The following is a 14,225-nucleotide window of genomic DNA, read 5'->3' as shown; positions in this document are numbered from 1 at the left end:
CCCTGGAAGAGGCAGAGGCCGTATTCCTGTACCCCCCATCTGCGTTTGAGGTGGGAGCTGCTGTCGGTTGAACAGGTTTGTCTGCAGGAAGTGGCATTTCCTCCCCAACTCTCATGTGCTTCCTCTCCTCACACCGCAGACAGGCTGCTGCGATGCTACGTGACAGCCTGACGGTCGTGGCCACCTCTGGGGCCTTTGAGACATGGAATTAATGGCAGTTCAGAGCTACTGGCAGCAGTCCCCATTGTGGCATGGCTTTGCATGGTCTGAGGAATTTAGGAATGAGGCAGTGGGCTCCTGGCCTGCTTGAGGCTCTTGGAAGCCTGCTGTCATTTCACTGAGACCTCATTTTATGCACACAGTTATTTTTGTGGGTGACTGAGGCAAAACCCAGCTGGCTGACTCACAGGGCCTCAGGAGCACCTGGCTGTGCTGCTCTGCTCTCTGGTAGATGGAGTGCCTCGTCCTCGGCTTGAGGCCTCTGGACTGTAACGCCTAACAGGTGCTGAGGGGTGAAAAGGCGAGGATGGGGCCACACTCCAAAATGTGATGTGACACACAGACAGCACGGAGGCCCCTGAGGAGCAGCACCTCCGCGCTGAGCCCCGCTGGGAGCGCACACTGCAGGCGCTGCCTGACTCAGAGCGGGACGTGACCGGGGGACGACCCGGTGCCCTGACCTGCTGAAAGTTCAGCACCATGTCACCAGCCTCAGCAGTTTCACTCACCGGCCCCGCATGAGAATTTCCCACTGCGCTTCTGCTGAATGAGGACACAGCACTCACCTGTGTGCTGAAACACGGGCATCCATCCCTCTTTGCTGCCCGCTGCTCACAGCCACCAGGAATTCCATGGCTGAAGCTTGCACAGCTGGTTTTAAGGAGGACAGCGTTTTGGGAGCAGGGTAAGTCCTCTTGCTTTAATTGATGCTATATAGAGCAGTGCTGGAGCGGAGAGGGGTCATTTCCCAGGCCCTCATTTCCACACTTTTCCCTGCACGTGGAAGATCCGAAGGGGAGTTTTTAGGTCTGCTGTGTGTATTTGAAGCTGAGGTGGTTTTGTGTGTCACTCCCGTGTGGCACATCTGGGGGGGACAACTCAGGGACACCTGCTGTCTTCACCACTCACCCTGTGTGCAGACCTCCCAGGGCAGAGCAGCTCTCCTGAGGCAGTCCCTGGGCAGCAGCATGGATTTCCCTATGTAATTGCCCCGCATTTGGGCAAGTGAGTACTTCACTCATGTACTTCACTATGTTGTGTGTCTGCTGTCAGTTACTGGGAATTGCAAACATAGGGAAGCTATTTGCTTCTCCTCAGACACGGGAGGAAACAGGTTGGGTGTATGGACGCAAAGATGGAGTGGGTTTGTAGGCAAAGACACCACCAGTCCATCCCCGCGGTGGATGTGTACGTGACAGTGCTTTATTGAAGGGAATTTCAGCTTTTGCTCAATTTGAGCTCCACACAAATCACAAACGCCGCCTTTACACATACAGGAAAAAAATGCATGTCTCTTTCAGCACTTATTTCTCTAAGGCAAAAATGAAGAACAATAAAAAAACCCTCAAAACATGTATGTCAAAGTAGAACCCCATCTACCCACATGTACTGTGTTAGTTAGGAAAGCAGTGCCAAGCCTTGCAGAAAACTGGTGTTTATTCAGATGCTTTAATGAGTGATAGTCACCTAACGCCAAAGCAGATTATTAAAATAGGTTATTTACAAGAATGCCTCCTGGGCACTGAAACAAGCAGCATAAGCTTGGGGTGCTTGGGGTGGGAATTGGCACTGCTGGGAGCCTTGTGGTGCCGCAGACCTCCCGTACCCTTATGGTGCCAGTGTTGGCCCATCTGCAGTTCCCAAGAAACTGGTAGGTTTGCTGCAGCTCCCACCTAAACGCATCTTGTACCCCACCAGCCCCAAGAGGAGCATCTCAACCAAAATGTGCTAACAATAGGTTTGAGGTCTTATGACTCTCTGTCTCATCAATTCTGGGTTAAACGTCTTTTGTTGTCTTTGCAAAGGTGCCATCATTGATGGCTTGTTGAATCATCAGTTGGGGATTTAAGTGCTTGGGGACAGAAAACTCAGAGCATCCAGTGGCCTTGAATCCTTACTGCGAGTTGTGGCTTGTCAATGCAGAGAAATACAAACTGCAGCAAATACATTGCACCTGCTCTCACCCTACACCAAAGAGCTAAAATACAGGAGAAGGATTTAATTCTGTAGTGAGTACAGAATATTAGCTTTCCTTTGACTGTCCCACAAAGCAGCATTGTGTCCATTTGTGCAGGGAGTAGCCTTCACTTTCTGAAACCAGGCAATGGCCAAAAATTGAGTTATCATGGAGCCGTCCTGCAGCAAGGGCCCAGCTCCTTCTCACCACTTCCCATGGATGGAAGTGTGGTTCATCCTTACATGATGTTCATGGCTTTTCTGAGAGACTTGCTATTTGGGCTGTGTTTTGAGCAATGGATGGGTTCTAAGAGCTGCCTCAGAGATAGCTCTTATTCCTTGTCAGCTTGCCTCACAACATGCCTGGCTCCAATTTTGCTGCACGGTGCAGAAGGTTTCACTTCTCTATGTGAGCGAGGCCTGGTCTGGCTTGGCAGGGCACGAAGGAAGCACATGTAGGGCCCTCAGTGTCCCAGCTCAGTCCTGGACACAACCAAGGAGGCCAGTCCTCCTCCAAGGCGGTGCAGGAGTGATGTCTAAAAGGACATGCTTGATAACCCTCAGGAGACACTGGCTTACACAAAGACTTGGCATGAGGCAGGAACAACAGAGGAGGCCAAATGGGTGCTGAGGGTGAGTGAGTTCCTCACCCGCCGCCGCCCCAGCATGGCAAAGGACCAGTTGGAGCTGTGCTCCTGGCTGTCACCCAAGGAGGAGCACTGCTCCTGGCCTCTAGACCAGTAGCGGCCAGTGCTCCGCACCATTCTGGCCAGTGCCATCCTGAAACGCTCCCCAGCAAAGACATAAAGGAAGGGGTTGAGGCAGCTGTGGAGAAAGGCGATGCTCTGGGTGACCTGCAGCCCAATGTCCAGCCTGTTGATGGTCTGGCAGCTGTACACAGCCCCGGTGTACATGTTGATGGTCTTGATCAGCAAAACAATGTTGTACGGGAACTGAGAGAGAAGAAAGGCAGTGATGATCATGGTGATGATCTTCAATGACTTCTGCTTTTGGCATCTTTTGGCTTGGAGGAGGGTGTGGATGATCAGGGTGTAGCAAATAACCATGACCAGAAGCGGGAGGAAGAAGCCTATAGTGACCTTCAGAGCCAGGACAGCAACTCTGAAGGCCATGCCAACATTGGGCGGGTACGCCATTTTGCACACTGTCACAGCACCGATCTGCTTGCTCTGGCTGTACATTATCTCAGGGAGGCACAGGCTGACAGATGCCAGCCAGACAGCCAAGCACACGAGTTTGCTGCGCAGGATCCGCCTTTGCTTGGAAGATTTAGCTTTTGTTGCTTGAACAATGGTGATATACCTGTCAAAACTGATGCATGTTAGAAACAAGATGCAGCTGTAGAAGTTGATCTTATACATGCTATTGACGACTTTGCACATGAAATTTCTGAAGATCCATCCACTGGAGGCAGCCGTGGCCCAGAAAGGGAGGGTGAAAAGGAGGAGCAGATCTGCAACAGCTAAGTGCAGCAGGTAGCGGTCCATCATGCTCCTCCTGAAGCGGTATTTGCAGTAGATGAGAACGACCAAGGCATTTCCCACCGTGCCCACAAAGAAGATGAGCCAGAAAAACACGGACAAGAAAGCTCGAGCAAACTGCCAGACCTGCCTCCTGTCACACATGAGCTCTGTGTCGTTGGCAGGGTTCCCAATGACAGACAGCCCTGCGCTGTCATTCCTGTAGTAATCCAGGCTGGCTTTGCCAGTGTGGGGAACCTGTGGTGGGACACTGGGTAAATTCACATTGAGGTGGCCCATAAGAGCATACATTCACCAGATGTAGCTTAAGATCCCCAGCATCACCCATTTTAGTTGGGAAAAGCCATCAGCAAAACAGTGGTTTTCAGATGGCTTGTAATGCACCCACACCCAAGAGAAGATTCAAATACATAAAAAATCCAGACTCAGAAATACGTGGGGAAGAAAGCTTTGTAACACTGCTATGGTGGGGCAGCACAACTGGCTCTTGGGAGTAGAAAACTGATGTTGGGGGAAGGAAAAAATGAGATTATATAGCAACATTTGTGTGTACTCACTGTGCTTGCAAGTGCCATCTACTCAATTTTTTCCTTGTCTTGAAGGAGATACTGCACTCTGGAGAGAAAAGATGGGAGCAAAACAATTTGAAATATCTCTGAAATAGGACTGTGACTCTGTTCTTCAATTATTTTATTTTAATATAAACCTCAGTAGGATTCTCAGCTAGCTTTCTGAACTGAAGCTTTTTAACCCTCTTAGATGTGTCTGGCTGGTAGATGGGCAAACCAAGCAGAAACCAATGTCTCTGAGATGTTTCCATTTTGCTAAAAGATGGGCAGAAAAGATCCTTAATGCAGGAAAAACTAAGGGTAAATTAGGGCCTCAGCTTCTCTCTGCTGCTGTGCCGATTACACCCTTTGACTTACTAGGGTCAGTGTGATTTCATTTTTAATAAGACGTACAGTCCCCAGTGCGCACATCAAAAAAGAAAGCCATCTCAATGCGCCATAACTTCATGAGAATGTTTAACGTCTCTCACGAATTGTCTAGCAACTAGCAAGGAAAAGTACCTGCCTTATAAGGATGGCTTGCAGCACTAAACTATTTGCATCCCCTGCACTCTGCCTGCAGCATCTCCTATCTGTTGACTGCCATGCTCTTCGCTGGGCCCCTCGCAGCAGCTTGTTATGCCCCCAGACACTAGAAGGACTGTTTTTTACTGCAGATTGCTTTGTACAGGAGCCGTCACAAAAGTCAGATGAGCCAGGTCACACAGCCACCACTGAGCTCAGCCTTTCCTTGGGAGAACAGCCCACATTCAGATGCTTTCTCTTAGGTTTCTCCCATGCACCAGCCAAAAGTACCGTCCCCAGTGATAACCGGCGTAGGAGCTGATGCAGCAAGCAGGTCACCTCTGCATCTTGCACTCATGTTGGCTGCGCACTGCCCGGCATAGGATGTTTGCAGCAAACATTTGTGAGGTTCTGGAATTTAGTCTAAAATATAAAGTGGTTGTTACTGGATATTGAAAGCACAAACTGGGGACCAAGCCTTTTATTTCTGTCTCCATGCAGTAACTTCAGTGAATATGGAATGAGATTTGCAGCACAAGCTCTTTTCAATGAAAGAACAGAGTACTGAGAGGAGATTGAAGAAATAAAAATAGCCACAAGCGTGTGCTCATAGTTTCTTGAGTTTTCTACATGGAGGATTCTGTTGGCCCCTGGAGGATCAATTACAGATATCAATTTGGAACAGTGTCATCCATGCACTGACGCACAATTTTTGAAGTGCAGAGCTCAAGCTATATGCTGTTTGCCGTCTATCCAAAGCAGCCTGCCATCAAAAGTATGTGGCCAAAGCATAACAACGCAGCTGCGTGGCTCAGAATTCACACCAGCAAAAACAGGCTGGAAAGAAATGCATCTGTGTAACACGTACATTTAAATATTAAGACATAGCAATAAAGACCAGCTGTAGCTTTGTACATGCAAACGATGATGGGCAGGGCCGCGTTAACTGGAGAAAAATGTTCTCATCCCTGTCGCACATGGCAAAGCCCCCATCCCCATCCCGTTCCCGTCCCCACCTGGCTCCAGCCGTGTTGCAGCACACAGGCTCACTCACATCACAGTAAATGCAGAGGCAGTTGGAAATCAAGCTGGGTTTGTACTGTCTGAGAAGCAAAGCGTTGCGAAGTCAGCTTCAAGGCAGAAGCAGCACTGTGCTAACCACAGCAGTGGCCTCTCACTGGGGTTTTGCCGCTGTGCTTGCCAGAGGTTATATTAATAGTAGCAGTCATTTGGTTTGGAGCATAATGGCCATTCAGATGCTACAGCGAGCACTTGATTTTCTCCTGCAGTGACCTCCTACTTGCTGCAGGCTTCAGAGTTCCTCAACACATCCAGATCTCCTTGCAGAATTGGGAGATTTCACCAAAACTACCCATGACCAGGCCAGACCTCAAGAAATAAGCTCTAAGAGCTCAGTGTGCATTGGTGAGTGCAGGGAGCAAGATGCCTTCTCAAGGCCTTGTTTCCAAAATGTTGCTCTGGCATCTGCTGCCAGAGCCGGTTGGTTGTAGTCACTCTGGGAGCACTGCAAAATACCTGCGTTATCTCCTACTCATCTTTGTTGCAATAGAAAAGATCCATCCTAACTTCGTGAGGTCAGTGGCTGCTTTTCCAAATTAAAGAGCCTGTTTGTAACACAGATTCCTGTCCGCTGAGGAAAGCGAGTTGGCTGAAAGTAGGGCACTCACCGGTGGTCGCTGCGGGGAGGTCGGCCGCACCGCTGCACGCCCTGCTCTGCGCAGCCACGCTGAGCCCCAGGCTTTGTAGGTTGCGTTGGGTGTGTGCTCCTGGACCCAGGCCCAATCAAACCTGTGAGCGGCTGTTCTCTCTGTGGTTTGCATGGTTTAGGTGGCTCAAACACACATGGGTTTTTTGTTGTTTGGTTTTTTTTTAATTTTTTATTGTTTTGTTTTTTTTTTTTTTGCTGTTGACTTTTCTGGTAAGCTCCTTCAATAACAAAGGGGAGATGACTCTTTTATCACTATTTCCAGCTGAGATGCATCAAGAAAAGCAGGGGCTGCTGCCAGCATGGTCACATCCCAATGAACAAAACAATCATCGTGAAAAAAAAATCCCCAAACAAGAACAGGGTCACCCTGGGAGCCACCAGTGTGCCCAGCGAGTGAGCAGCCGGGTCCCATTCTTCTCACTCTGAGTTGGCCCTTGGCCACGGACACTCAGTGATATAGTGCCACTTGCCAGTGGCATCTGAGTGGGTCCAGAGGATGTGTCTGAACGCATCAAGGCGGCTTGGTGTGTGCAGGAGGGTGCAGAGTCACTTTGTGAAACCAGGGAAGCATAGGGCAGGACTGCAGGTAACAGCAGGATCCCTTTGCTGGTGGCACACCTTGTGTGAGGGCACATAGAAATTCTCATGAGGAAAGAAGGGATAAGTGGTAGATAAATGCATGAACCTGCACATCGTGCACATCGGCATAGAAATCACATTTATGTTCCCTTCTCTTTAGGACCCCCCAACACCACGATCTTTGCTGAACTGCTGTACGGCTGATACTGGTTTCACTCATCCCCAGCAAAATTTCCTCAATGCCATTGAGGCCCAGCTCTAATTACTAGCCAGTAATTAAGAGAACAGCAACAACTGGGACAGACTCTGGGCTGAATTCAGCTGTCATTGGTACCATCCTTCAACACTGCCATTATCGTTGCCTTAGGGCCAAGTGTTGCCACAGGAAAGCACCACGTGCTGCTAATGCCTTCTGCTCAGCAGCAAAACCTGCCTCAGTGTTCTTCCATCACTAGAAGGAAGAGGGCAAGGACAGGGATTTCCAACCATACAGGAAGTGTGTTAAAATCAGGCAAAGTGCTCAGCTGGTTTGCAGCTGGGAGATGAAAACCCTCAGAGAAGCAAACAGGACCAGGGAAAAAAATTAAATCTTAAATCTCAGAGACCAGAGCATGGGCTGTTGTTAATCCTGCTGGTTATTTTTTTCCTACCATGCCCCATTTATTGTCATTGCAAACATGACATTTTTGTCCACCACAGTGGGAACTGGGCCATAATGGCTTGAACATTACACATCTTGCCACATTTCTGTCCAATCGCATACATACCCATGCTTAGTGCTGTCCACACATAATGAGCCTCAAAGCAAATCCTGTAATTTCCCTTCAGCTCATATCATTATGAAATTGAGAACCACTGCTTTCCTCGCAAACATGCTGCTTTCACTCCTGCTAAAAGAACTTGAATTGCAGAATTTTTGTTTGTTTAACATATGTGGGAAACAAAGACCACTAGCATTCCTTATGTCTTCTTTCTAACTCCAAGGTGTTTAATTTAAGACACAACTTGGTAGAGAGCTTTTAACTCCCAGTTTATCCCACATACTAGCGACAGAGATGTGCTCGGCTTCATACGCTCATCAGTGCTGGAAAGATTTTGCAGAAATAGGCCATAGCTTGGGGTTACACCCTCTTCTGGGGCTGACCTCAAAGTTTCATTTTTCACAGCCAAAACTGTACTGTGCTCACACTGAATCTGAACTGAAATACACACACCCCTCTGGAAAAAAAATACTGATTTTCCCCTGTGCTCTGCTTGGCCTTTTTATGGGAGGCTGTGGCCAGAATTGGCTCTTGGTGCTATAGGTGTCCTCTGGCCAGCAGCTGTGCCATGTTCCCGTGGAGCTTCCCATACATCATGTGTCTGCTTCTGGCCTCTGCCGTGAGCACAGAGTAATTAAAATGATCAGACTTGTTTGTGAGTTAGATGTCAATTTTTGACATGTTTATGACCTGCTTGTTTGGGGTTTCTTTGAGGGTGCATCCTGTTTTCACCACTTTCCTCACTAACCCAGTTGCAGGTGGAAGTGCAGGCTGCCTTTCTGTGACTCCGAACCCAGATACAATGTGCTGGTGCTCCAGAAAACCAGAAACTACCCACTCTGTCCTGTGAATGCATTAAACATCCAGGCTCCCAGGGCAGCAGTCACGGTACTGAGTTCAAGAAACATCTGGACAGCACTCTAAGCCACATTGTCCGATTTTTGGGTGGTGCCATGAGGAGCCAGGAGTTGGATTCAATGATCCTTATGGGTCCCTTCCAACTTAGGATATCCTATTGCAGTTCCAGCTCAGTTCAGACCAAGAGTAGGGTAAGCTGCCACTGTGGGTGCCATGAAATAGGTGATTTTTCCTTTGGTTGATGATCACTCTGGTGCTCTTTATCACTTTTCCTATCCTCAGACCAGCCAAGCTGAATGGGAATAATGTCTGGGCTGTGGCTGTCAAAAGGCAGGCCTGCTATCATGCACCTACCTGCACCATCACCAAAAAGCAACCTTTACCATGTCCAAAAAGTCTCTACCTTCTTTCTATTTACATAGAAATGTAGGGACTCCTTAGCTGAGAACTGAGTTCAAAAGGCACTTGAGTCACTTTGGTTGTCATCACTTTCTCAATACTTACTCAGAACTGCACTCCTCTGCCTCTGCCTAAACTTTTAACCCCTGAGAAGCATTTCTTAGTAGTTTGGAGTGCTATAATGTCAACAAGACAGAATTCAGCTGAAAAAAACAGGCCAAGTCTCAGAGAAGTCCATGTATGAAGGCCAAGAGGAACAGCTGTTTGAAGCTAGCTGCAGAGAAATGCCAGGGGAGCAGCAACAGCTGGCTATGACTGCAAGCTGACCAATGTCAGACATATTTATAAGGGTGAAGAAGGTGCAGCCTTCTTAGTGTCCTACAAAGCATCATAAAAACATTCTCTTAGCAAGGTTACTGCTGAAACCCATAGAAGATTTGGTGGCAAAGAAAGCAGACCAGAGAAAGGCTAATTACAGGATCCCCACGGAAACACCAACCCCTGACTCACTGGCCTACCTCCCAGCAGTGCTATGAAGGGGGGCTCTCAGTCAGTGCAGTGCTGAGGTGAATATTTCCAGGAGACAAAGCATTCAGCCTGTAGGTGAGCATCCTCCAGCAAAGCAGGCACTATGACTGCCAGCACACCTTGCTATTGGATGCTGTGGGCCTCAGCACATCGGTGCCTCAATGCAGTTATTAGGGATCAGAATAACCAGAATTATGAGTTAGATTCTTCACACTCACAGCTGTTTAAGATCTCATATCAGGGAGGAGGGCACATTAAAATACTGATTTGTGTTGATTTTTTTTTTCCCCTTCCTTAAAGAATTACTTTCACTGGGACAAAGTACAGGTCTTTGGCTTCCTTTGGTACTACACCATTCAATTCAGCCTTCATGCAAGACTCTGGAAGGTGTAGAAGTGAGGTGAACCTGAAAGGGCTTTGTCCTAAATCTGATAGCCCTGTCACACTACGAAATATTCACTTGCTGAGGGACCTCGTGTGTCCAACAGTAGTGCTCAGACTGCATGATTCTGAAATTGGCAGGAGCTCACATAGTCCTCTGGGAACAGTTATCTTCTGAAATACAGTCACAAGCTTTTGAACCCCAAGCATTAAAAAAGTAAAACAAGTAAAACACCAGAAAATGTCAGTAAAGTATCTAGCATTGTGAGTGCAAGGAATGAGATGATCTTTAAATAACCCTTCCAATCCAAACCATCCTATGATTCTATCTTCATGTCAGCTGGATTTCTAGGTGCAGGTATGTGGTTGCATCAGCCCACACTTCTCCCACAATTGGCTGCTTGTTCCCAGCTCCACTCATTCTTTTTCAGGGAGCCAGATGCTGTAACCCAGAACACCATAAATAATCTATTACCTTCCTATTTGTAGTGTAACTTTTTATGAGAGGTCATCACCCTTTTTACCCACTGAAAAAAGCAATTGTGAACTCCCAGATAAAAGGAGTGAGCAATACTGAAAGTAAAGTTACATCTGTGGCTGCATTGGCTGTAGGGCCAGCTCATTTTGCAATTCATCACAGATTCAACTGCATCCTTCACCTGCTCATTAAGCCACAAGCCATTAAGTGTGGTTATGAGATACAAAGCTTGTGAAACTCCCTCTGTTGTAGGAGAGAGGTGGGGAGAGGAAGGAAGAGCCCCATTTACAGATGAAGTGCCATTTCCTAAATTCACACCATCCAGCAGACGCCCAGCATATAAAATGAGCATTTTGCTTGACAACGTAGAAACCTTCCCAAAATGTTCTCCCCCAGCAGTATCTTCAAAGGCACCACAGTGAGCTAAAGAAGCAGGCTTTTGCTTCTTGGGTCCCCAGGAACTTGGGAGACCACAGTGTGGCTTCCCAGGTGCATCTATGTGTGGGTATCCATAAATACCCTTCACTGTGTAAAATTGAGACAGCAGATTGGAGGAAAACAGAAGAGCCAGGTAAGACTGGACCAAGCTATGAACTCTCCATAGGATGCTGACACTTGTTGCCATTCTTTGTCAACATATGTTTTGAATACATATGTGGAATCTTACTGAATGTTTCCGTCTGGGAGTGAAATTGAATTTGGCATCCTGTGCCATCACTGTCTGCCTGGTACAGCACAGACAGTTGTGAAGCAGTTTCCACAGAAAAGTCTCTCAGAAAACAAGCACCATGCTCACCGTGCTAGAGAGAAGTTGTATCATTTCAACTGCAACCTCTTTGCTGGCTGGATGGCTCTGTTCCTCCCAGGCTTTGGGCACACGTTGCAGAAGTCAGTATTCTGTTCTTGCTCCATTAGCTCCTCCTCAACTGCCCAGACGGAACCTGCAGGCTTGGTGCAGAGCTGCCAAGTCCTGCTCAAGTGCAGAAATCTTGATGGTAGTAGCACTTAATACTGATGAGCCATAAGATGCTCATACAAGGTGCTTCCGACAAAGGAATCTCAAAGCATTTTAAAAAATTCAGTAAGTTTCCAAACACCACCTCTGCAAAGTCCTGGAACAGAGTCATTTGTATTTTATGGAGAGAAAACTGAAGCACGGCAATTTGTTCAAGTTGACCCAGTAGGCAACTGACAGATCTAAACACGAGTTGCAATTCCCCACTGACTTCTGAACGTATTAATTAATTAATTTAATTAACATCATGAGGGACCAGAAGCTCCCTTGGCATTACTTTATGTAGTCCTGGACATGCAGTTCATCTGTAGGCATCTTCATTCCTTGACTGCAAAACTAAAACAGATCAAAAGTGCAGGTGCATCAGTGCACTAATGTATTCAATATTACAATGTATTTTGAAGATGAAATTGTTGTAGTAACTGAAAAACAAAGATAAAACTGGTGCATTTTATAAGAACAAACACGTCCTCGTAATAGGCATGTTATAAACAGATGCACTAGGCTACATAACATCTAATTTTTACCAGCTTTACAAAAAGAATTGAAGAACTCACAGTTTTTAAATCTACTGTACAAAGATACAGGAAAAAAAGCCATGTTAATAAATGATGACCTATAAATAAATCCCACTAAAAGTGATATGCAAATTCTAGATATGAGTAAGACTGATTATTTCAAGGTTTAAACTCTTTATTCCCAAGTATTACCATTTCTGGGAAAACAATGTTTATTTCATTGGTGTATCTTCCATCTGGCTTTAATGACGATCATCAACATGATTTCTGTTTCCTGCTTTGGTTTTGTGTTTGTTTTATGGAAAGCAAGTAAAGCAAAACTTTTAGGAGTGTCCAGGTTTCAGTTTTAGTAAGCACTAACCATCATGTGTGCATCTGTCCAACACAACATTACAAAGTTCCCTGACAGTTTTGGGTTCTTTCATAATAGAGCTATTAATACATCTTTAAGGGTTACTACTTTTGTGGCAATTATTCACTGTGGCTTCGACAAGAAGAGACTCCAGTAGATCACTAGATCTCAACATTTGTCATGTCAGAGTGGTATGAGATTGCTAGGTAGAGAATCAGAGGTACTATGTTTCAGCAGGATTACTTTGGCAACTTAGAATCACAGAATCATTAAGGTTGGACAAGACCACTAAGACCACCACCAACCCACCCCACCATGCCCACTGCCCACGTCCCTCAGTGCTACATCCACACGGTCCTTCAACACCTCCAGGGACGGTGACTGCACCACCTCCCTGGGCAGCCTGTGCCACTGCATCACTGCTCGTCCTGAGAAGAAATTCTTCCTCATACCCAACCTGAACCCTCCCTGGTGCAACATGAGGCCATTTCCTCTCATCCCATCAGTGTTACCTGGGAGCAGAGCTCGACCCCCACCCCACCACTCCTCCTTTCAGGCAGCTGTAGAGAGCAATCAGATCTCCCCTGAGCCTCCTCTAGAGGCTCCTACAGACTGCACAATCCCAGCTCCCTCAGCTGCTCCCCATAAGACTCGTGCTCCAGATCCCTCACAGCTTCATTGCCCTTCTCTGGTCACACTCCAGGGTCTTGATGTCCTTCTTGTAGTGAGGGCCCAAAACTGAGCACAGCACTTGAGGTGTAGCCTCACCAGTGCTGAGCACAGAGGGACGATCATCTCCCTGCTCCTGATGGCCACACTATTTCTGATACAAGCCAGGATGCCATTGGCCTTCTTGGCCCCTTGTGCACTCTGCTGGCACACTTTCAGCTAGCTGTTCACCAACATCCCCAGCTCCTTTTTTTCCCCAGCTTTCCAGCTGCTCTGCCCCAAGCCTGCAGCCCTGTATGGGGTTGCAGTGGCCAAAGTTCAGGACCCAGCACTTGACCTTGTTGAAGCCCGCACAACTGCCTCAGTCCATCGAACCATCCTGGCCAGAAACCCCTGAAGGGCCTTCCCACCCTCAAGACCAACACTTCCTCTCAGTTTGGTGTCACATGAAAACGTACTGAGGGTTGGTCCCCTTGCCGAGATTATCAATATAGATATTAAATGGGGCCATCCCCAACACAGATCCATGGGGAACACCACTTGTGACTGGACACCAAGTGGATTTAACTCCATTCACCATCACTCCCTGTGCTCAACCACCCAGCCAGTTTTTTACCCAGAGAAGAGTACACCAAATCGGATGACATTTGCAACATGTCACACCGTAACACGGTGCAAAAATCTCAGTGCCGAACAGGGCTCTTAAAACTGGTTTACCAATTAGAAAGCTTACAAACTCATGTCTGCTTAATCTTTTTTAATCATAACTTCCCACCCATTTTGCACACCTCTACCCACATGCCGTGATTTCTGTTTCCAGGGTTTTCAGACAAGGAAGTGATGTGGCATACAGCACAGCAAGCCAGGAGAGAGGTGGAGGACAAGAAAGATTTGCAGTGGTGCTCTGCAAAGCGTATCAGCTGTGGGAAGGAGAGGAATCGGATCAACATTCGAGTGACAGGTCAGCCTGATGGTAAGAGGTCAACCTTCCTAACCACAGCCCGATGGTCTTGTTTTCCTTAGCCATGCGCTGTAACTGAGATTAAAAGCATCCCCTAGGAAGACTGAAAAAAACAAAACCAAAAAAATTAAGATGCCCATCGGCAACGCCACCTGGGCGGCGCGGCGATCGGCGCGCATGCGCACAGGGTGACGCGCAGGGGATAGGGCCGGCGGCGCGGCCGGCGCTCGTGACGTATGCGGGCCGC

At 47.5% G+C, this 14,225-nt stretch overlaps 1 protein-coding gene across 1 annotated transcript; it reads right to left on the bottom strand.

The window, feature by feature from the left end:
- Positions 1-2,750: 2,750 nt before the first annotated feature.
- On the bottom strand, positions 2,751-4,252 carry CCR9 (C-C motif chemokine receptor 9). The gene is made up of 2 exons (XM_042889240.1): positions 4,235-4,252; positions 2,751-3,914 (listed from the first exon to the last, which is right to left on the bottom strand). Exons 1-2 carry the CDS (start codon positions 4,250-4,252, stop codon positions 2,751-2,753), a joined length of 1,182 nt encoding a protein of 393 aa, XP_042745174.1.
- Between the last annotated feature and the right edge of the window lie 9,973 nt (positions 4,253-14,225).

The sequence above is a fragment of the Lagopus leucura genome, unplaced genomic scaffold (assembly GCF_019238085.1).
Source record: "Lagopus leucura isolate 7727_CA_CO unplaced genomic scaffold, USGS_WTPT01 Super-Scaffold_100157, whole genome shotgun sequence".
Lineage (NCBI taxonomy): Eukaryota > Metazoa > Chordata > Aves > Galliformes > Phasianidae > Lagopus > Lagopus leucura.
Note: the sequence above shows the minus strand (reverse complement) of the source record. Positions and strands in the feature narration are given on the sequence as shown.